This window comes from Buceros rhinoceros, unplaced genomic scaffold (genome assembly GCF_000710305.1).
Source record: "Buceros rhinoceros silvestris isolate BGI_N320 unplaced genomic scaffold, ASM71030v1 scaffold5130, whole genome shotgun sequence".
In the NCBI taxonomy this organism is placed as follows: domain Eukaryota; kingdom Metazoa; phylum Chordata; class Aves; order Bucerotiformes; family Bucerotidae; genus Buceros; species Buceros rhinoceros.
The window spans coordinates 54,685-76,641 of record NW_010387784.1 but is presented as its reverse complement, the minus strand read 5'-3'; the positions used below and the strand labels follow the sequence as shown (position 1 = coordinate 76,641).

Below are 21,957 nucleotides of genomic sequence, written 5' to 3'. Positions count from 1 at the left end.
TTTTTTTTTTTTTTTGTTTAGTTCCTTTTCTCCTTCCCTCCACTCCCTGTTTTTTAACCCTTTGACCCCAAACTGCAGATGTTACTCTGCAATGTCATGGAGTTGCAAAATCTTCCTCTTGAGTTGTTAGTCTTCTCCATTTCCTACGTACTCTGTCAGGCTAGCTGTTGAAAAGTAGTCTGCAGCTTTACTGACAGCTCAGATGTTTCATGGCAGCCTTCTGATTGCTGCGTCTTATCTCTGCAACAAGTCTCTTCATCACATACCCAAAACCTGGATTTTGAACAAAAATATGAAGAGCCTGGGAGGAGGAATTGCTCCGAGAATCACCATTGCGGTGATTGAGGTGGAAGTGTCAGTGACCCTGTGGGGAAGGAAAGATGAGGTGAAGTGGGATAGCAGCTTGGCATATCCTGTAAGGCTTAGGACAAAGATTTTAAACTCAAGCTAAAGGAAATGATTATTTATAGAGTAATTTTCTTTGTTTGCTAAAGAATTTTGACTGGGAATATCCAGCCATCCCTACTGTCTCTGGCACAAAGTTGCATACCCCCTACAGTGATACATTTGTTGAAGGGAATTTTCCTACATGCTTACAAATGACTGTTGTGGGCATTCGTGACCATCGTTATTATAGCTGCTGTTTTTCTGGCTTCATTCACTGCTTGCTAATGCTGGGACTCAACATCTATTGTTGCTCTCATGCATAGTTGAGAGTTGAAATTCTTGTGTCCTGCTCTCAATACCTTTTTGTTTCCAGGATCTATAGTCAGTCTTCCCTTATTTGATTTGCAGGCTGATTTGAAAATATGGGTATGTTCTGTAGAAAATTATCCCTGTAGAGCCTGACAGCTTTCCATGACACAAATACTGATATTTTAATTTCCTGTTCTTTTGGTGGTCAAGACTCTAGTTTCTATCCAAGCTATGAAAAACATATATTGAGGACACTGGTGTCTTTTGTGAGGAAAGATCCAAGAAGTAATGTTTATGGGACCTTGTAAAGAGGCTGCTGTTACATGGTTAATGAGCCTTGATGCATGCAGTCCTTTCTTCTGATTGAAAGGATTTCTGAATGGCACCAATAAAATTGCTGCCTTATAAGCTGGAAAATCTTTGGCGGCAGTGTTCTGGTTTTGATGAAACACTAAATCTAGGGTGCCATTTTCTGAGTGTGCTGCCTAAATCTCTCTCCTGTAGGGGTGGGACTTTCTCTTCTACCTGACCACAGCTTCATAGAAGGATCCTAATAGAGGACTTGTGGTCAGGAAATTTTACGGCCAAAAATTTATTCTGTTACTGTCTTGGAGGTATTTTGCTACTGAACATTACCTGGAAATAAGATACAAACTCATGGCTTGGGTGTTGCTACTTAATTGGTGATGACAAGTAGCTAATGTCGGTCCTCAAACTATCAATGATGTCTTTGCTTCTAAGTGCGTCTCGGGAATTGTCTAGACTGGCATATGGCGTTTCTAAGAAGTCGTGGTGTATTTGATTTATAGCTTATCAGATCAAGGAGATAGGAAGTAAAAGTGTTGATTAAACGTTTGATTATGTTTCTGAGCCAATATCTCTACCACGTAGAGCAGTGAAGGGCTGATCTTGACCTGAATGTTACTGACTTAGTATCCGCTGCTGTGAGTATTGGCACATCTTACAAACAGTTTGATGCTTGCCACTTTGATGTGCTGTCTCTTTTCTGCCAAATAATGGCTTCCAAATGCTCAATGGTCAGTGTTTTGTTGTAGGTTTTTTTCCTAACTGCTTGCTAGTTTGTTTTTTCTCATCCTCTTGGCAAGAAAAACCTTGACCTTATTGGAAGTTTGACAACTTACCAGTGCATACTAACATGAAACCAAAGGAGGCAGCGGCATGTTCTGATCAGGGACCCAGAGTAGTTTGCATGTGCCTGTCTTGCCTCTAGGAATTTGCAAGGCAACTTGAGGCTTTAAAAATAATTTTTTTTCCGTCTCTTTTCACAGGTCCCCAATCCTAAATCACAATGTCGCAAAGAGATGCAGATAAGTACCTTTACGTGGACAAAAACATCATTAATAACCCCCTGACTCAGGCTGACTGGGCAGCTAAGAAGCTGGTATGGGTTCCCTCAGAGAAGAATGGGTTTGAGGCAGCTAGCCTGAAGGAGGAAGTAGGAGATGAGGCCATTGTGGAACTGGCGGAGAATGGGAAGAGAGTGAAAGTAAATAAGGATGACATCCAGAAGATGAATCCCCCCAAATTCTCTAAAGTGGAAGATATGGCAGAGCTGACATGCCTGAACGAAGCTTCTGTGCTTCACAACTTGAAGGAGAGATACTATTCAGGACTGATCTACGTAAGTAGTGTTGTCTATTGGGGTAAGAGTTCTTGATTACACACCATGTGAACTTAGTGTAACTACTTTGCTTTTAAAATGTGTATGTTAACCTTTCATTGCCCCAATAGGCAGCTCTCATGTGATTTAGTTTCTTCCCACTACTTAAAATTTTTTTCACTAAACTATGCCAATCCCCTTCTAGTTAATGTTGAAATTTTCAAGGAATGCTGTGGTAAATCTGTCTTTAACATTTTAATGTCTTCATTTGCAGGATGTTTTGAATGCCATTTAACTTTCATTTATCAGGGAGTGAGAGCAGCTGGGAAGTGGTAAACAGGGAGTCTGATCTAAACTGAACCAAATAATAATAAAAAACCACTCACAGTCACGCTATTGTGTTTTCCCACGTCTAGAGCTTTAGTGAGAAAGAATGCTAATGCCAAGCTTTCTGTATTACAAAAATTCTGGACCTCTGAGCATCCTATTAGAGAAGGCACATATGTGCCTGCATGTGCTTACAGATAGGAAGTGTTTCCCTTTCTTTCCACCCGCAAATGGACAAGAGCTGAGATTCCTGCTTCTTATTGTTGTGGAATCGACGAAGATACTATTTGTGCGAACAACGGTCATTCCCAATGAAGCATGCAGCAACTACTTCACTGAATACCAAAACCAATAAATAGGGAAAGGTGGGAAAGGAGAATTTGGAACCTTGACCTGGTTCTTCAGTTCCATTCTGATTTTCCTCTTTCTGTGGCCTCTGTTTACCCAGCAGATATTGGTCATAATAGTCTCTACTTCATAAATACTCTGCAGGCACAGAATGAATAATTAAACTCAGCAGTAAAGCAAAACTTGGGTGTAGTGACTGGTTAAAACAGGAACTAGCATTTCTTAGTTTATTCTCAGACTAGCCTCTGCTTACGTAATTGAAGTGGGATTGCCCGAGATAGATACTGGGGGGATGTAGAAATGCTGGATGTTCAGTATTTTTAGGCACTATGAAATCTTCTTCATGGTAGACTAGAAGATCCATTAAAATAGAATGTATTAAAGAATGAATTTAAATAAATATGAATATGTATATTAATGCAGACCTTGAAGAAAGTATCTCTCCTTCCCTTTTTCTACTGCCAAAACCCAAAAGCTGTCTCTCTTGTCAAATGGAGAAGGCAACGTAAGTTGCACTATCTCTTTGTATTGGGTGTTTTTTTGTATGCTTACTATGTTGTCATACCTGTAGGGATATAGACTTCTATGTAGTCATCTTATGCAGCAGACTATAGGCCATCGCTTCTGTCCTAACAGGGACTGGTGGTGTTTAAAGCACCAGATAATGGTTATTCACCCTAGCTATCCACCTTGGATGGAAACCTTTGTAAAGTGTTACCTTCTAAGCTAAGGAGCAGGGGCACAAGTTAGAAACCCTGACTCTGGCTACTGCTGTGACCACTGCTCTTCTGGAGTGGCACGAAGGCATATAGGCAACTGTTGCAGAAATTTTCAGAGAACGGCTAAAGGATGCAAAACTGATAGAAATTTAGTCTGACTCCTGCTGTCTGATGTCAAAATTTTGAGAGCTAATGTGACTGGAGGCTGATTCAGTTAATTATTCTGTGTAGCCAAAAACTCCTTTGACTACTGGTCAAGATCTATTCTCAGGGGGTCTTGGTATAGAGATGAAATAGAATGGGCAAGATCTTGTGTAACATTTTTAGAACAGGAAATGTTGCTAGGTTATGCAATAAGTTTTGAAAGTAGTTCAACAACACCTCAAAGTGTGTTGCACACTATGCAATGAGCTGTTTCACATATCTTGCAAGGTCCTGTCTGAAATTTCAGCCGGTCTGTGACTGTAGTAAATTGAGTTCTTGTAATTGGTTCATAAGAAATATTAAAAAAAAAAATCCCAACACCCTTCACCAAAGTAAGCCTAGCATAGTAATTCTCCATTACAGAATCCTGGTCTTGCCAAAACTATGTTTCTGTGCACTTGTGAAATGGACTGATCCCACCTGTCAGCAGTTTTCAGCAAGTCAGGAGATTAATGCAAAGGCTTAAAATACTTTCATTGGAGCGGCTGTTGGTTGATCATTAATCCTCTTGAAGAAAGAGAATACACACAATGTATCTCTAGCATAGGTGTCTCTGGAAAGATCGTAAGCATCACTTAGCTTTGCTCTTATCCTTTCTCTCTTTGACAGCAGGGCTGTGTTTTGTGGCTTTTTTTCTTGTCTTTTTTTTAACAACTTTATTTTTCTGTCTACCTGTCCGGTGAAAGGAAGCAGGAAATCGTATCACTGGTTGCAGACAAATTTTGAGCAGAGGGTGTCAAACATTTGAAGAGCTAAGGGTCTCAGTCTTGACACCAGTTTGTGGTTTCTGTGTGCTGATTGGTTCTGCACTGAGGTGACTGGCTGGCTTTCATATTAACCCTTGATCTTCTGATACAACATTCAGAATATAATTTTCATTCATTCATTTGTATTCAATGTAAAACTCAACAGCCAACCTTTCACATTTCAGTTATTTCATTGAAGCAGTTCCTGGAAAATCAGCTTTCTGATGCTGTAATCTTTGTGCCATGATCAGACAGTCTTTCAGCTCTTCAGAGCTAGTTTAGCAGTTAAAAGAATAAAACTAGTTCCAGTTTGGCCCATGTGTCACTTGAAATAGTTAGCGAAACATAATGCCAAAATTCTATTTTGAGATAGTAATGTCTGAAACAAAGTACAGATTTCCAAGCCAGCTATGCTTTTAATAGTTTAGCCTTTCAATTGGAACCTTGGGTTCAATTCAGGGATTTATGCATATAAGCCTTTACTTGTACTTTAATAAGATGAAGTTGACTCTTGTCTTCTCTGTGGTAGAGCTGGCAGAATCTGCTCGATATAACTCAGCTTGCTTCCTATACAAAACTGTGTCAGTGTGAAATGTCACCTGACACATTTGTCTGACATCATTATTCTTCAAGGAAACTTGCCTTATTATTTCTCCTGGCAACCAGAATGTTGGAAGAACGTGATGGCTTCTTCCTGCATACCTGCTTCATGGCTTCATCACTCTAGTAGAAATAAATGTCTTCCATTTTTAAAACTGCTGCTCTCATCTGTAAGACTGCTTCAGTTCAGCTTCAGACCTTTTCACTATTCTTACTTGAAAATCAACAATTCTAATTTGTCAGCAAACATGACCGTAAAAAGTCATACAAAGACAAGAAAACTTTCATTCTTTGTGAAATATTACCATGGTACTTGCTACCACTTTTCTTTTGCTTTCACTTCTAATCCCCCAAAACAGCAAACAGGGATTTAGCTTTAGTAACATCTTTGAAGGAGTGGTGGGCTCATTCTGTGTCAGGAGTTACAGATTTGTTGTGGGGAGGGGTGTGGAACAAGAACTGTACAGAGCACCTTCTTTTGATTACTACATGCATGTTGCTGCTGCCATGGGATTTGAGGCAAGGTGGTTGCTAATGCAGACAGCTGGAACTGATGGCCTAGAGGATTTTTGTTTACTTGTTTTCCAGAACTCTGATAAATTTAGAACTTTTCTTCTAGCATTTCAGTTAACTCCAAAGTCAGTTATTTCCATATCGGTATAAGGAAAAGGTGTATTGCATGTACTGTGGTGATCCTACTCCATCTTCTAGTAGTGTAGTCAAAGGTTAGGAAAGCATGAACCAGTCCTTCAGCTGCTATTGTGTGCTGTACAGATGCTGTCTGACGTGATGGAGAACTAAGGCTGAGGCAAAAGGCACTAGCATTGCCAAGGTGGTTTTTGCAAACTTAAACTTCTCCTTTCAAGCACTATCTCAGACCTAACCTGACTAGAATGCCTCACTGAAACTCAGCTTCCTGGAACTTCAGATGTCCTATGGTAAAAGGTTTATAGCCAGCTTTTATAGTTTCCCACTTTGGAAAGAGATTTAGTATTTTCTGTAAGCTTTTCAAATATTCCTCAAATATTTAAAAAAAAAAAGTTAGGTCTGGAAATATATACTGGGGTATCGAAAAGGAACCTTAAAATACCTATAAAAATTTTGCTTTCTGGGGGGACCTAGGGTGAAAGCTGTATCTCAATCTGCTGCATGTAAGACTGGGATAAGTACTTAATGTTAAGCCAGCATATAGAAAATTTGGATATAAGACTGTAAACTGTGTAGTAGATGCTATTTTCACCCTTCTGATCACTGTAGTCTAATCCTTACCTTTATCTAGCTAAAGAAGTTAAATCTGATTAAGTACTCTCTGTGCTCATGCGGAGAATGCTTTACCATTCTGAAGCACTCTTCACTGAGCAAACAACGGAAGAGATGGTAGCAGTAGAAATAAGTGCTAAATGTACTCTCTTCTGGTAGCACTGCAAGTTGCTGTAAAAAGCTGTTCCTCTCCAGATGCTTCAAACAGCTCCCTCTAAAATTAACAGGGAACTAGGGTGGCCCTGAACTCCAGGAGCAAGGCTTCGAATGCTATTCTTAGAATATCTAGGAAATAGCTAAGACGTCTCTGTTCCTCCTGTTCCATTTGCAAGTGATATGTTTGTTAGGACTTGGTTGGGGGTTTTTTTAGGTATTCAGATCTCGAAGATGTTTTTCTGCTTTTAAGAAGAGATCTCAAAGATTTTTTGGTTTTGTTAAGAAGCTTAATATCTTTACTAGAAATATTTACAGTTGTCTTCTGTTAAAACTGTAGAATTTAAGCCAGTGGAAACCAACTGAGAAATTGAGGTGTGCTGTCACATATCAATGAATTAACCATTCGAGATGAATTAGAAGTACACTTCAGCAAATGTTGCTGAATCTTTGAGTATGCTTTATAATTGTTTTCTTACACTTTAGAATTGTTTTCTATATTGACGAGTTCAGAATTATGCTGCATTAATGACCTTACATTTTTTTAATCTAGTTCTAGTTACTCTTGTTACAATATAAATCATAAAATTGTTTAGGCTGGAAGGGTCTTTAGGAGACTGTCTAATCCAGCTTCCTGTTCAGGGGAAGGTCCACACTGAATTCAGCCTAGTGCAGTGGTCTTGAAAAACCTCTAGGGAGTACACTGGTCTTATTTTTCTTCTATTAACTATTGTGGCTTGAGGTTTTATTATGTTGTAGTTGATCAATTACTGGATAAATCCATAGCAAACATAAGACAGAACATAATAAAATGCATGTTTCTAGAATCTGAGCACCTGTCTTATAATGAAATGGACAGTTGACTACAGGAACTTTGAAAGGAAGAAGAGGCAGTCCTAGTGGACTGTTAATTAGCCAGGGAGAGGACCAGTTTAATATCGCTGTGACTAACGTGTCAGTTGATATTCTGTGCATACTTCGAAAGGTTGAATACTTGTCAAGTTGATAGAACTTTAGCTGTTGCTTAGATTCAAATATTGCTTAATGGGAACTATCTCACATGGCATCACTGGAAGAAGCACTTAAAAAAGGACTTGTTTGTTTGTTTTCCAAGTAATATGCTGTTAAAATGTGCAAGTATACATAACTTTTAATTCCTGTCTTTATTCGTTGGGGTGTTTTCTTTCCAGACCTACTCAGGCCTGTTCTGCGTGGTAATCAATCCTTACAAGAACCTGCCCATATACTCAGAAGAAATAGTGGAGATGTACAAAGGCAAAAAGAGACACGAGATGCCCCCTCATATCTATGCCATCACAGACACAGCCTACAGGAGTATGATGCAAGGTGAGTGCTGACTGAGATAGTGACTCTTGTTGAAATGCCAAATCAAGGCTGCAGTCAAAACACTGTAGAACAACTCACTGCTATCAAAAGGCATTGTCCCCCCTCTCTCCTTGCTTACAGACACCTGACACCTACTTGGTATCAGCTTTTGTGTTCAGGTGAATAGTTTTCTCCTGCTCTAGTGGACTGAAGAACCTTGTAAAACGTCTGGCAAGAGCTAAACATGATATAAAGAACAGACTGGTGTGAATGCATGGGGGTTCAGAGAAGCAGACAAGGAGAACTGAGGTAGTGAATTTTCCCTCTAGGTGATGAGCCTATGGAATCATAGCTATAGGTGGGCAAGTATGTGTATTGGTTGATAGAGGCTTTTAACAGAAGTATTTAAAATCCAGTCATGCAGTCTGGTTGGCTGAAACAAGCTTAGTATAATGTACATTTTGAAGTGTGATGGGCAGTGGTAGTTTTACTGATCAGGAGTTGTTTGGTTACATTCTTATTCTGTTAACAATAAAATTTACTCTTCAGCAGCATTAAATACATCTGTTGGTTTTTCATGGAAGAAAGCAAGCAGACTGACCTACTTATTTTTTCCTCCCTGTGTATATAAATGAGAAGTAAAGAACCATATATATTATCTGCTGCTTATTTGTTAACTTGATGACTTCTAAACTTGGAGCTCTGGATGTTCTGTGCATATCCCCCCTTCTGAGAGGAGGTCTCTCACAGAGTCAGTGCTTGTGTTTGTGGTGCTTGGGTAGAGTTCAGGTATGGAGGTAATTTGTGCTTTTCTTCCTGATTGTTGCTGGGTTATATGGAGAAGCATGTTTTGTAAGGTTTAAAAGATGTAATGGACAGTTTGATTTCGTGTGGCTTGTATGAATTTGGTTACTCCCTTTATTTTCTGATGGCTAGCAATGATTAAGGTGTTTGTCTCTCCTAGGTCTTGACATTACCTCACTTTTCTGAACAAAGGCCAGATATAATAAAAGCACGCTTTAAAATTCTCATTCAGTTTTAAAGGGTTCTGCTTTTCCTCTGCCTTCACTACCACTTGCACTTTCAAGCATAGAACTATAACAATATGGTTGCCCAGAGTGGGAAAGGGAGCAAGAAAAACCTCCTTCCTCTTACCTGCATTAATTTTCCATGTGGAGAATGCTGAGAAAGGTGGCTGAAGTGTGGTGCCATGTGGAGCAGAGTGCAGCACATGAGAGAGCTGACATGGTGGATAGATTGAGCATATTTGTGAAAACATTGAGTGGGGAAGGGGGAGTCGCACTTTTTGCAGTGGACTGATGGCAGGGTACTGATGTCAATTTATGGAAAATGTCACAGCTCTTGAAGAAATAGGGCTATGCTACTGTTATGTTACTCTGCAAGGAATGCTGTATCCAGAGGAAAAATAACTGTGAACCTGGACCTATACAGGACCTTGCTTCCCTCAGACAAAGGCTGGATCTGCCGTGGAAGACGAAGGACAGTGCACCACCTATACTACATGTGGTAGCCTGGCTGTCCGTAAACCTCTTAACCTGTTTGTTTCCTTTATTACTTCCTTCTCTCCCTTGCCCACTCCTCCTCAGCTCAAGTACCAGCATAATTTTTTTTCTTCAAAAAGCTATCAACTTAACCCTATCAGGGTTACTCTTGCCTGTAGAGAAATCTTTTCTACACAGAATCAGCTTCTTTGGCATTATTGTGAGACAATTGAAGGTGACCTTTACAGAAAACAGTTAAACCATTTGGAACTTCACATGCATCTTGTCCTTCATCCCTGCCAGATATATTGGCAGGTGTCAGTAGACATCCAGGCAGCTGCAAGAGGCAGGTGACCTTCCCTGGTCTGATGGTTCAGAGCTAGTGATTAATCTACATGGGTATTTTCTTTCCTTTTGAAAAGAGAAGGTATCTCCCTCAGACCACTGCTTGAGGGAACATCTAAAACTCAGAAATACCAGACTTGAATGGCTTTGGTTTATGAAGCTAATGAATGGCAGCCCTGCCTCTGTTTCCTAGCAGGGGAAAGTTGCTCTGAGCTCTGCTGGAGTGTTGTTTACCTTTCCCAGAACAATTCTAGCTATACAATATTCTCAGCAGTATTGACAGTCCAGCGGTTTATCCCAGATCTTCTTTGCCTTGTTCGAGATGCCTTGTTGCTGACTTTTTGGAATGTGAATATCATTTCCAGTTAGCTTTTAAACTAGCCTGCTTTGACCTTTTTAATTAGGTTTGGAAAGATTTTTGTGTTGCCTCGTGTGTGTGTGTGTGTGTGTTAGCAAGAACCCTAGAGATCGTTTCAGGGTGATTTGCTGTCTTATTGCCTTATTGCAAAAGGTAACAGTAGCATTCTTATGCTTGCTACTGGGAGTGAAACGTGAGCATGTTGTTGCACTATCTCCGATCCTGCCTAGCGTCTAGGGCAATGGAAAGCCACATTCCTGTTCCACTTTCTTGGTTTTGCTTAGCAGTGGGGGAAGCTTGGTGCAGCAGCCAGTGGTATGGCAGGAATCTGTACAGAGAATAGAAGATGAAAGGGTCTGGTGCTCCACATGAGCCAGAGGCATTTAGGATTAGGCTGCCTTCCCCAGGTTACTTTCAGAGCCCTGAAGACCAGGAATCCTTCATGGGCTGGAGAAGGATAGCAAGCTGTTGTCTTTGACTTCTGTCAGCATGGAGTATAGTTATCTTTTAAGCTGACAGAGTGGAAAAGCCTTGCATGTTAATTGATTTGGATGCTGAATATTTTTTTGGTTGTTTCCAGTCAATTTATGGTATTCGAATAAGCAGGCCATTCAAAGGGGCATTTGTCAGGCAGGAATTGGGAAGCAAGAGGAAGGTGAGAGCTTTATTCCAACCTCTGCTAATCCAGAAGCTATTTAACTCTTTTCAGGCATATATGCTGATGCACTATGGATGAGCTTGGTCCTGGTTTTGTGTCTGCCGTGGTTACTCCATTCACAAAAGTGTCATGTGGCTTTTTAAATTGCTTTTTGTTAAATTTCACCAAAAGTACTTCCCCGAAGCAACGGAAAAAATGTGGAGAAGATTTTTTTTTTTTCTGTTTTTCCTCTTTTCTTCTGACCCAAGACATTAAGACTCAGAAATGAGATGAAAACATTATTTTGCTGCATGGTACTCTGAGGGACCTCCTGTGCTTCAAGAGCAGAACTCTGCAAAAAGTGTAATATTTTTGTTTTTGGAGAAAACAACGATTTATCTTAATGTTTCTGTTCCCTGGGTAACCTGAATGCCGGAAGTCTCAGGTCTGACTGCTTTCAGAAGAATTACTCTTCTGGTGCTGATGATTAAAGTACAGTGCCTGCAAGTGGAGTGGTGTCTTGATCAAACAAATCATTATTCTAACACAGCAGATGTACACTGAAGGGGTACATTCTTTAGCCCAATTCATATTCTCCAGGGATCTATTTAGGAAAACAGTTTAAAGCTGTTAAACAGCACCTGTTTGTCTATTTGGAACACATACAGGGAATTTTCTATGTCAAATACTGATAGAAGCTAGAAATTCCATTGGTGCCTGGAGCATAATGGCTTTTTTAACGGTGGTGTCTGAAACTTCTGTAATAAGTTAAACCGGTGTGGTTATTCTGGACTCAACTAAAAGATAAGTGGGAGAGGGAATAGACAGCGCATTGCTAATGAATGTACTCCATCACCTTTCAAATCCAGTTTCTCCATGTATTAGTGTAGGGCTCCTAATGGTTCACTGAATACAACTCTTCAAATCATTGCACAGTGATTAAACTCTCCTTGATCTTGATGGATTAGTCTGCAAAAGAGCCTCTGCAGCCAGCACCTTGCTGATTTTCACTTGGGAGTTAGGTAGTTTCGGGGCTGGTGTTTATAAGAAGAAAAACTCTGAAGCATGGTAACTGTGTGATGTTTATTTGCTTTGTTATCTAAATGAAGGAAATTATGTTAGCCACTGTGAGACAAACCACTTGCTGTTGTGGATCTTCACATGTACCTCAGGTCCAGTTGTCATTCTCACAAGAAACAGTCCTCTAGATCTGCTTTTCTAGAACATGACCTTGAAGTATTTATTTGTTACTTGTAGATGCTTATTTAAGGTTCCAAGCTAGTAGAACACTTCTGGTTTAACTTCCTTGTCTCAAGTCTTCCTTCTGAGCTTGCTTCTTAGCATTGGTCTGCTGTGTTGCAGTGTATATTGCACTGTCCCAAAGTGCATCTCTGCTTTCTATGAAATCTGTGTGTACTTATCAATTCAGGGAAACTTGATCAACAGAGCTGTTCAGATTATGTAGAAGCACAGGCGTCTCTTTCAAGTTGCATGTAAAGGTCAAGTTCTGTTTCCACTAAACTCAAGAGAATATAGCCTGTGGTTTCACTAGTGTGTTTCCAAGATTTGTCCAAGTTTCTGATGCAAAGGGCAATGTTAAGTTTGGATGCTAATTATGGAGGATGTTCTTTTTGATGGTGTTTGTCTACAAAGGGTAAGAAAAAAAGTGCGTAACTTCTGATTTTCTTAAGAAATGTTTTACATGCTTTGAATTACTTGAGATTTCTAAATGTGGCTCTCAAAATCTGTGTCCTAAAATGTGGTTTTCAACAGAACAGGGAGCTAAAAAAGAGTCCGTTTCCCACTTGTTTTTTAGTCTTTACCACACCCTTTCTGCTTCATTCCTGTAAACCAGAGCAGGAGCTCTCTGGCAGTCAGTTATATAATGGTTCAGCCCTTGCTGTCGGTCTCCCTGCAGTTCACTGTTTTAGTATCACGAGCTGCCTGAGCTTTTGCAGGCTGTATACCAGTTTTTCTTTCCTGTCAGAACTTCATAAACATTTGTGTAACCTAAAATTATGGCCTAACTTGTTTTCCTGTTTTGCTATCTCCAGATTCAGTTAAGGAATGCTAGAGAAAGGGGTATGGGCTGTAGTCCAAAAAGGGCTTGGGGAAATAAATATTTGTATTTCACTCAGTAGGATATATTTCATTTTTTGAAATGAAACTTAGTTTTCTCCTTGTGACTGCCCTCAACCTTCAGATAATGCAAAGCTGAATCTTGGCACTGCAGTGTTTCTGCTGACTCAAGTGATTTTTCTCCTTTTTTACATCTTGTAGATCTGTTGTTGAGAGCCGTCTTGGCTATGCTATGTTTGTCCTTCATTTGACTGATTTCTTTCTCTTTTTTTTTTTGATATGTGATGATAGCTTATTAGCATTTTGAAACTTCTGTATAATGCATTCCTTAAATGATAATGTAAAACAGGCTCTTAGGCTCTGTTCTGGTGTTTCCCTGGAGTGTTTTTGCTACTTGACAAGTAGCATCACCAGCAAGTAGGTTAAAGCACCACAGTGAACATACTTGATTAAATTTTTATGCCATTGGGGTTGTTCTGAGTAGCACAGTGTGTCAAGTGCCTGGGGCTCCTCCTTTGTTAGAGCCCTGAGGAAAGGACATTGATTGTAAGATTGAGGCCTGAAGACTAGTTTGAGGAGGGACTGAGGAACTGAAACTGCTGCATGGTTTAAGCAATTATATGCACTTAAGACTTACTCTTGCTTTAGGTCAGCTCTCTAACTTGGTCCACCAGCCACTTGCCTAAGCTGGGCTACCGGCATTCATTTGGATGCTAGGGGAGCAGTAACAGAAACCCAGAGGGCCGGTCTTCTCAGTTCTGCCGATCAGGGCTCAGTGGTTAGGAGGTGGGTGGTACCATCTAGCTATGGTTAAGCTTTTAGCCTTAATGAGTCAGCTATAGGCAGGGGACTGTAAGCCAAGCCTTTGCCTTTCAGCTGTACTTCCTCTTACTAGAGAGATGATGTCACCATTGTGTGAATGCTATATTACTTCTCCTTTTATGGAGATGAACAGGCTTGAAACTGGAGTCACTCATGCAGAGGAAGTGGATGATAAAGGCCTGCTGGGATGTTCTGTAACTGAGATGTAGAGCTTAAATTGCACATACTCTTCTAGGCTCCCAACCTTTTTCTTCTCCCATCTCAAAACATCTAAAAACAAAATTCAGGACTTGGCATAATTGATAAATTATTAGAACTCCCAATATATTGGAGCACAGCAGTTCAGCACTCAATCAGATTTGTTGTTTTGCAGTAGAATATTTGGATGAGGTCTTTTTACGTACAAGATGTCTCTCTTGTGAAAACAAATTTTGATTTAGTTATTTAGTATATGCTGAAGGTCCTGGGAGCAGTCTAACATGTGGTCTTTTATTTTTGGACTGAAGAAAGTCAAGAACAGGCTAGATATTACAGGATTTTTTATATAGTAAAATTAATCTACTGATCTTGTTATACTATGCTGGTGTATAGCTTAAATTTGAAGGATGTTTTACTTCCTGAATTTCTGAATGCTTGAGGCTGCTCCTTCCTAGGATCACTTGAATGCTGTGGTGATGAGAGCTAAAGAAGAGGGTAGATAAAAAGCTTTCCTTGCCAGCTGTCTGAAACACAGAACTGTTGCTGTAATTAACTAATGAGTTGTTATTCTGGATTGTTTTTAATAAGTGACTCTGTTTAGGATTGAAAAGCAGATGCAGATTTCTTTTAATCAGGCATGTCTTGATTGTGTTATTATAAGCAACTGAGTTTATGGTACCCAGCACACGCTCTTTTGCTGAGTAGGTTGCTTGCCCAGCTGACAATGGACTAAAGACAAGTGCTGACTGAAGTTGTGCAGTATGCCTGTGGAGAATGAGCCTTTAAAAAAAAAAAAAAACAAAAAAAAACCAAAAAAAAAAAAGAGAGAGGGGTAAAGGTGGCCTCTTGTCTGGGCAACTGAATTCTGATTTGTGATGGCAAAACTCAGTGTTGTATGGAGAAGGAATATTGGCATTTAAAGCAATTCTTAATTGGAAGTGTATCTAAGAGTTGTGCTTTCGTATGCGTTAGCTCTTTGGCCCTTTGGTCGTCTTTAATTTCCTGTTGCTCAACACATTATTCGAGATGTCTGTCTGTACACAATTAGAAGAATTCCAGCTATCCCAATGACTTGCTTTGCAGTCCTGGGAAAGAATTTCCCCCGGATTGCAAACAGGAATGCTGCCTTTTATGGCAGTGTCTGCACGCTGCCGGTAACTTGCCTGCACTCGCAGGTACGTTCCTGCTGGCTTAAGGCAGAGGTGACTAATGCAGCTGCAGCAGGCCACCAGGAAAGCATGCTGGGGGAGGAAAACGTAGTGTCGAGAGGATTTTGCATGCTGTCTGTGACTTTTCCTGCCTGAATAGCTTTCAACACCTGGCTCTGTCTTAAGGCATGGAAAAATCCTGTGCTCACCCCTTTGAAACTTTCTCAGATGGTTTGAGGATGCTGCTGCTCCCTTATCTCATTTGAATGAGGACTGAAAATTGCTTCTCGACTAACTTCTAATGATCAAAAAGTATTCAGGGCCGAGGAGCTTCTTAGTGTTGTCTGATGGTGATCATTTCTTTTTCTGTTGAACAGTCAGTTTATCTGGCTGCTTACCACTGTTTGGTTTTTTTGGCAGGTTGGAGTTTTTGGGGTTGTTTTGTTTGTTGTTTTTTGGTTTGGTTTTTTTTTTTTTCCCCCTGAAATAAGGATCTTCTGGAGGGGAGGGAATGGGAAGACATGTGCTATTCAACTGCTTGGGGCTCCCACTGCCTGTTTGAAAGTCAGGTGTTACTCAGAGGCACAATCTTGTCCTTTCACATAGCTGCTTTGTGGTACAGAATTGCATCCAGGTGTCCCACTAGTGAAGAAGACATTTCCTTAGGCAGTCTGTAAATGAATCATTAGTTATTTCCCTGATCTACCCTCAAAGTGCCCTGTCACGCACAGGGCTGGCTGGCCTGCCAAGCCGTTGACCCACTGGGAACCTTGAATGGGTGGGGCCTTTGGAGCTGGCTAACATCTACTCTTAGCCTGTCCCTCAGCAAAAGGGGGGTGTGTATATCTTAAAGGCAATGAATAAAATTCGATACTTGAAAAAATTAATACGTAGTAAAGCTGCAATATTTAGTTTTGAATGCTTAAGAATTTGCTGGGCCAAAACCATTTGAGTGATTTTCTTCTACTTGCTTTCTTTCAGTCTTAGGGCTGCTCAGCTCTTTCTGAAAGTAGTCTTAACAGGGATAAACCAGATTATTTTCCTCTAATTTTTGTGCTCATCTGCATGCAATCAGTTTCTAGTAAAGAAGCTTAAGAGCAGTTATTTCCTATCTGTAGCATGTGAACCTAATGTTCCCGTTATTTGTTTCAGAATAACTTAAGAAAAGATAGAATCTCAAATTTGGTAGATTTACCTGCTTTTCTTATTCCATGAAAATGTGCCCAAAGGCTAGATATACTTCTCTCTCTATGAATTGAGTTTATAGGGGATTTTTTTTGATGGATATGGCATTCATGACCTTAGGATTGAAACGCTAAATTCCCTTGCAACTGCAGCGTTGAAGGGTATAGAAAGTGTTTTCAGGTATTTTAACTCTTATCTGACTGTAAAGCCTTCCCTAATTACTGCTCAATCTCTTTATCTTGCACGAAACAACTTGAATGGTGACTCAGTGTCTAAGTACGTTCTGGTGGGGAGAATGCTGAGTGCACTTGGGTTCTCTAAGCTACTGGAGAAGGGAATAGAAGGAACCAGTAGCTAAAATACAGAGACAGTCACATCCGTAAACATACTGATGAAGATGACCAATTGCTGAAATAATTTATTAGAGCAATCCAGTAATTGAATACTCTCATGGATGTTTGAGGCTTGTCATCTCTCTCTTTAGAGAGATGTCCCACAGAAAACTGGGGCTCAGTGTGGAAGAAGAAAAGAAGGTCAGGTTGGATGGGACAGCCTGATCTAGTGGAAGATGTCCCTGCCATGGTAGGAGTCTTGGAAGTAGATAACCTTTAAGGTCCCTTCCAACCCGAGCCATTCTATAATTCTATGACAATAACTGGATGAAATTTAACTGTTGTGTTACTGAGATTCTCAGACTGGGTGATCTGTTAGTCCTCTAGTCTTGATCTTAAGCAAAAAAAAAACCTTAAATCAATTAAAAAAAAAAACCCACAGCCAAATGTAAAACTTACAAACTAATTGGGATTTTGCGTTTGGTGGCAGTCTGTTCTGTGAGTGCTCCAACAGCCCTTGTGGACTGTCGGCGAATGACTTGCTGTGTCCAAGTCTGTTCCATGTCTGAACAGGTCTCTCTGTCCCTGCGATGACTACAAGCTACTAAGACTGTTTCGGTGTGGGCACAGGCACTCTGTAGTCTGCCCAGTGCTCCTAGCTGGTTCCTGGTGGCATGGGGGATGAATGGGATGCAGACTGGGGATGGAGAGGTGGATGAAAGATGAAACCAAGGCAGAAGCAGGCGAGTGTGTTCACACAGAAGTGGTGGAGGAGCAGTTGGATGAAGGCATGGTTGAAGGACAAGTAAGGACTGCGCATGAGGAAGTAGAATCATAGGTGAAGGCTGAAAGGAGGTTAAAGATGTGGGAAAAGATAGTGGTGGATAGGCTGGGTGAAGTTAGTTCTGTAACTGGAAAGATATTATCATCCACACCGGGAATCGAACTCAGGAATTAGTCTACTGGTATGTTGACATGAAAAAGAAAAGGTTTCTGCTGTTACAAGCTGGTGTGTTAATACAATAGGGGATGGTGTCACAAACAAATGAGCCCTATAGAACTAAGTGTTGTAGTTTTAAAGTCCATTTTATACAAAATAAGGTACCAACATTTCTCACTGAGCTTCCGGTGTTTGTTTTGGGTGTGAAAGCTGCTGTTTGCAAGTTTTTGCACTTTGGGATTTGTAATGTTGCTGTCCCACTTCCTCCCTCCACCTTCCACTTCCGCTCTGCTAATAATTACATCAGTATGGGCCCAGTGTGGTAGGGGGCAGGGGACTGAAAAACAAGTAGATATACTTCAAACTGTATCTCTGCACTAAAGAAATGTTCAATGAGAGGCTTCTGTATTGTTTGTAGAAAAATTAATGCAAATAATATTATTTCTGGATGAAGAAAACTAAATTACTCTGGTGCTATTTTACTTCCTTATATGGTGGGAGGTTGGAGGCTGTTGCCAGAGAAGGGGTTGCCTGGCCATACTTCTGAAGGTGCTTATCAGAGTTTACTAGTTATGGGTTTTGTCTTTAGTGCTGATTTCACTCTCTCATAGAAATTTCATTTTAGAGTCTTAGTCTGACTACTTTTCTTAAATTTTCTTCTAGATCGAGAGGATCAGTCCATCCTTTGCACGTGAGTATTTAGAGTTGTCAGCTTGACTGGACATCAAAGTTTGTGTGTTCTTGAATTATTGGTTGGAGGGCTTCCTTAGCTGTAAGTGCTGGGGGTAGGCTTAGTAAATCAGGTAATAATGGAGAGTCGAAGGTCCCAGTACAGTTCCTCCAATATAATATTTAATCCTTTCTGCAGAGTAGTTTTCATAAGTGGAGGAGGAAGGGAGGTTTTGAAACAGCCCCTGTGCTTAAACTCCTAAAGAAATAGAGCTTTGTCAGTGGAAAAGGCTTGGAGAAGTTCTTCAGATTTGATGCTTAAACTTATGTTTAAGTACATGCATAGTGATGAGGCTCATACAGTAACAGATACTCTTACTACAGTAGCTTCTCTTTCAGACACAGCAAAATTGGTTGGCCCCCAGTTCTGCTTAAGGAATTGGTATATTTCCTCTCGCAGTCAGGAAGCTTCCTTTTGAAAGATTGTCTTCATTACCCTTCACCCCTACCTCCACAGCAGCCTCCCAGTTATTCCTCAGCCACTTGCCAGTCTTTGTATCCAAGTGACTAGGGAGTGTGTTTCTTTATTGCCTTCCCTCCTCCATCATGCCTGTGGAACCTGCACCCAGCAGCAAACTGGCTGAGGGCTATCCTGCGGTCCACTGCTACCACTTTCCAGTAAAACTTCTTTTTTCTTGATTTGGAAGGAGGTGCTGCAATGACCAAAATGTAGTTGGGGGGTTCTGTAGCTCTTTTGGGGTTAGAAATATGAATATGTCCCCCTGTGTCTTGTGAATGAATTGCAGATTTTCTTTACAGAGGTGAATCGGGAGCTGGTAAAACAGAGAACACCAAGAAAGTCATTCAGTATCTGGCTCATGTTGCTTCCTCACACAAGTCTAAAAAAGACCAGGTAAGACTTAGGTTTAATGATGCTTTATTGCTGTGCTGACTTTGGACAGTAAATATATATTGGCTGATGTTGGTAAAAGCCGTATTGCTCAATAAAGCTCTAGATACTGACATCTATCAGGGGACCGACAGGGACAGTGAACTGTGACACTATAGAAGTTTTTTCAAAAATTGCAAGCCAGGGAATATTGTTCTAAGTCATAACTCCTTTGAATTCAATGAACCTACAGTGGAGGTAAACTCATCCATAACCTCTTGGATTTGTGGGCAAGTGCATGGGCAACAGACACTATAAAGTGAAGCATCACTCATACTGATATTTTCACGTAGATGTATTGCTTATAACCAGCCTAGGAAGTTTAAAACTGATCCTTTTGTGGAGGAGCTGTCTCCTTTCTTCTGTACCTTTATAGATTAGGTCCGGCTATTCTACGTATTGCCTCAAAATTGGAAAATACAGTGATAGGCTAGCGATCATCAGCTGAAAACTGAAATTGTAGGAAAACATTATAAGGGTGGAAAACAGCCTAGTGTTAGCAGCACATGAAAGGAGGGTGGTGGTGATGGTGGGAGGACTTTAAAGATGTCTCACTTATATTTTTTTCCCCCTCCCTCTCCCCCGATGGACTATTGCCGAATTCGTCAGTTGTATCCTCGTAGGTGAGCTGCACGTTTACTGCACGTTCTGCACCAGGAATGCGTTTTCTGTCCCATTGTGTGATTTTTTTGAGCAGCTTTTCACTCCACACCAATATCACTTTCTGCAGCTAAAACAAATCCATAGACAATTCACAATTTTATTTTTTTTGTGTGTGGTGCACAGTAATCTTTTTGTGAGGATGTTCAATTGGAACTAAAGTAATATCAAGAATACTTTTGTTCTGTGCTCAATACTAGTTTGCATTTATGATTTTTCTTGCAGGATTTTCACAGATAAACCATTCGAGAAGTATTCCTCCAAGGCAGTAGGTCTGGACCAGGCTTTCCTAGAACCATAAGCGTCTAGCGTGTGTGGTGTTTCTAGTAAGATAAATGTAGTTAGGTGCTTAGCCTTCTATTCCCTGCAGTGAGATGTGGCTAAAGATTGTGAAGAAAGGTCGGGAGGTGCACAAGGTGTTCCAGGGCTGTGAGCATATTAGCCAGAGCTGGAAATGTTCGCTGTTGAGCTGTGTAATGAAAGCCAGATGCCAAGTGTGTTTGCTGTATCTCTACAAAGGAGTTTTCCCATAGAAGCTTAATGTGTAGAGTATATGAACAAGAAGGCACCTCTGCATGCAGACATACTATGTGTGTGTGAACACATAGTAATAACCTTTGGAATCCAACCAAAAAAAATTATTATGTGCCAAACTTTCAGACATACGAAGGCTTTTTCCATGGTCTGTCAGTAGCTGTATTTAGAAACATTTTCCTTTTTTCTGTTTCTTTTTTGAACTGTGGAAAATAGAATCATGGGTTTGAGTTAAGTATTCTTCCACTGCTTATCCTTGAGCAAAACTTCAACGACTGAAGTGGCACAGGCAGTCTACTTAGAAGAACAAAACACTCATAAGTTGGGCTGGTTGGTGATTTGCCCAGGTTTGATTCCACTCCTCATCCTCTTCGCCCCCACCTCCCAAGTTTTGATTCTTCAAAAATATCCTGCAGCTCACAGTTTGCTCCAGTTTTGTTACTAAACTGTAGCACTGGCCTTACCAAAGAGGATTTAGAGCTGGAGTCTTTGAATGTTAGTTGGTAATGAGTGCTGTATGCAACAGTTCTCTCACAAACCCTTAAACTTGGAACCAGATGATAAGGGTTTATGAAGATGAATACATCATCTTTTTTCTTTTTTGAGGATCTCAGATATCCTGGTCATGGCAGATTTTTTTCTTTAGGTAGAAAGTGATAGTGTTGAGCCTTTACGCTGCAAGACTAGGCACGGAATTCAAACAATGATAAAATAGAAAGTAGGTGTGCTCTGTCTACTAGGAAGGTTTCTTGACTGTCATCTCTTAGAAGTTTTGGATGTAAACACCTGTTTTTCCAAGAATCAGAGCAAAATCAGATTTATAAAGTACATTGTTCAATTCTAGCTCTCTTGTTTGGAGGCAGTGACACCTTCCACTGATTCCAGCGCATTAGTTTGTTTAGCTAAATAGCTTCTAGCTGCATGGTGTGACTACTAAGCACATTAAGGCTGCTTCTGAGGCCTACTCAATCTAATGAACCACTTCCTTTCATTCGATGAAACTTTATTTAAGGAAATTGAGATCGATGTTTTCTCGTGTTTAGACTCTGCTTCTCCACTGACTCTTTAAATCATGTAATAGTTGTTTCGAGATGAGCATGTTTACAACTAGTCAGGAATTCACAGGTGATAGTTGCTAATGCTTAAATATTTGTAATGAAGGTTAGGGTACCGATGGTCTTGCTCCCCTCCCCATCAACCCACTGTTGTTGGGATTCATTTATTTGAGAATCTCTTACACCACTGCAGAGAAGAATACATAAGCACATCCCTAAAGTGTAAAGAAATAGAATAACAAAAACCCCCACCAAAACAAACAAAAAACCGGAACACCACCCTCCACCCCCCATCTTTTGTTTTTTTAAGTTGCATGCCCTTAAAGCTAGCTGTGATTTCTAGATGCCTTTCTCCTTACTTCCTGAAGAATAAATGGCTGGCAAAACTTCTACCTTGCATAGAAAACATTCGAAAAAAGTGTATGAGATGCAAAACATTCAGAGTACAAGATAGACATCAAGGATTTTAGTTGCTTTAAATTGGTGGAATAGCATCAGAGCAGTAGAAAGAAAGCCTACTGAAGAGTGTGCACTGTCCAACCAC

At 40.4% G+C, this 21,957-nt stretch overlaps 1 protein-coding gene across 1 annotated transcript in view; it reads left to right on the top strand.

The window, feature by feature from the left end:
• Positions 1-1,980: 1,980 nt before the first annotated feature.
• Positions 1,981-21,957, top strand: part of LOC104491658 (myosin-9-like) — a 55,737-nt gene continuing 35,760 nt past the window's right edge. The window contains 4 exon segments of the mRNA XM_010134148.1: positions 1,981-2,338; positions 7,865-8,021; positions 18,210-18,237; positions 19,035-19,128. Of these exon segments, the coding sequence (XP_010132450.1) occupies positions 2,006-2,338; positions 7,865-8,021; positions 18,210-18,237; positions 19,035-19,128 (612 nt within the window). The 5' untranslated portion in view covers positions 1,981-2,005.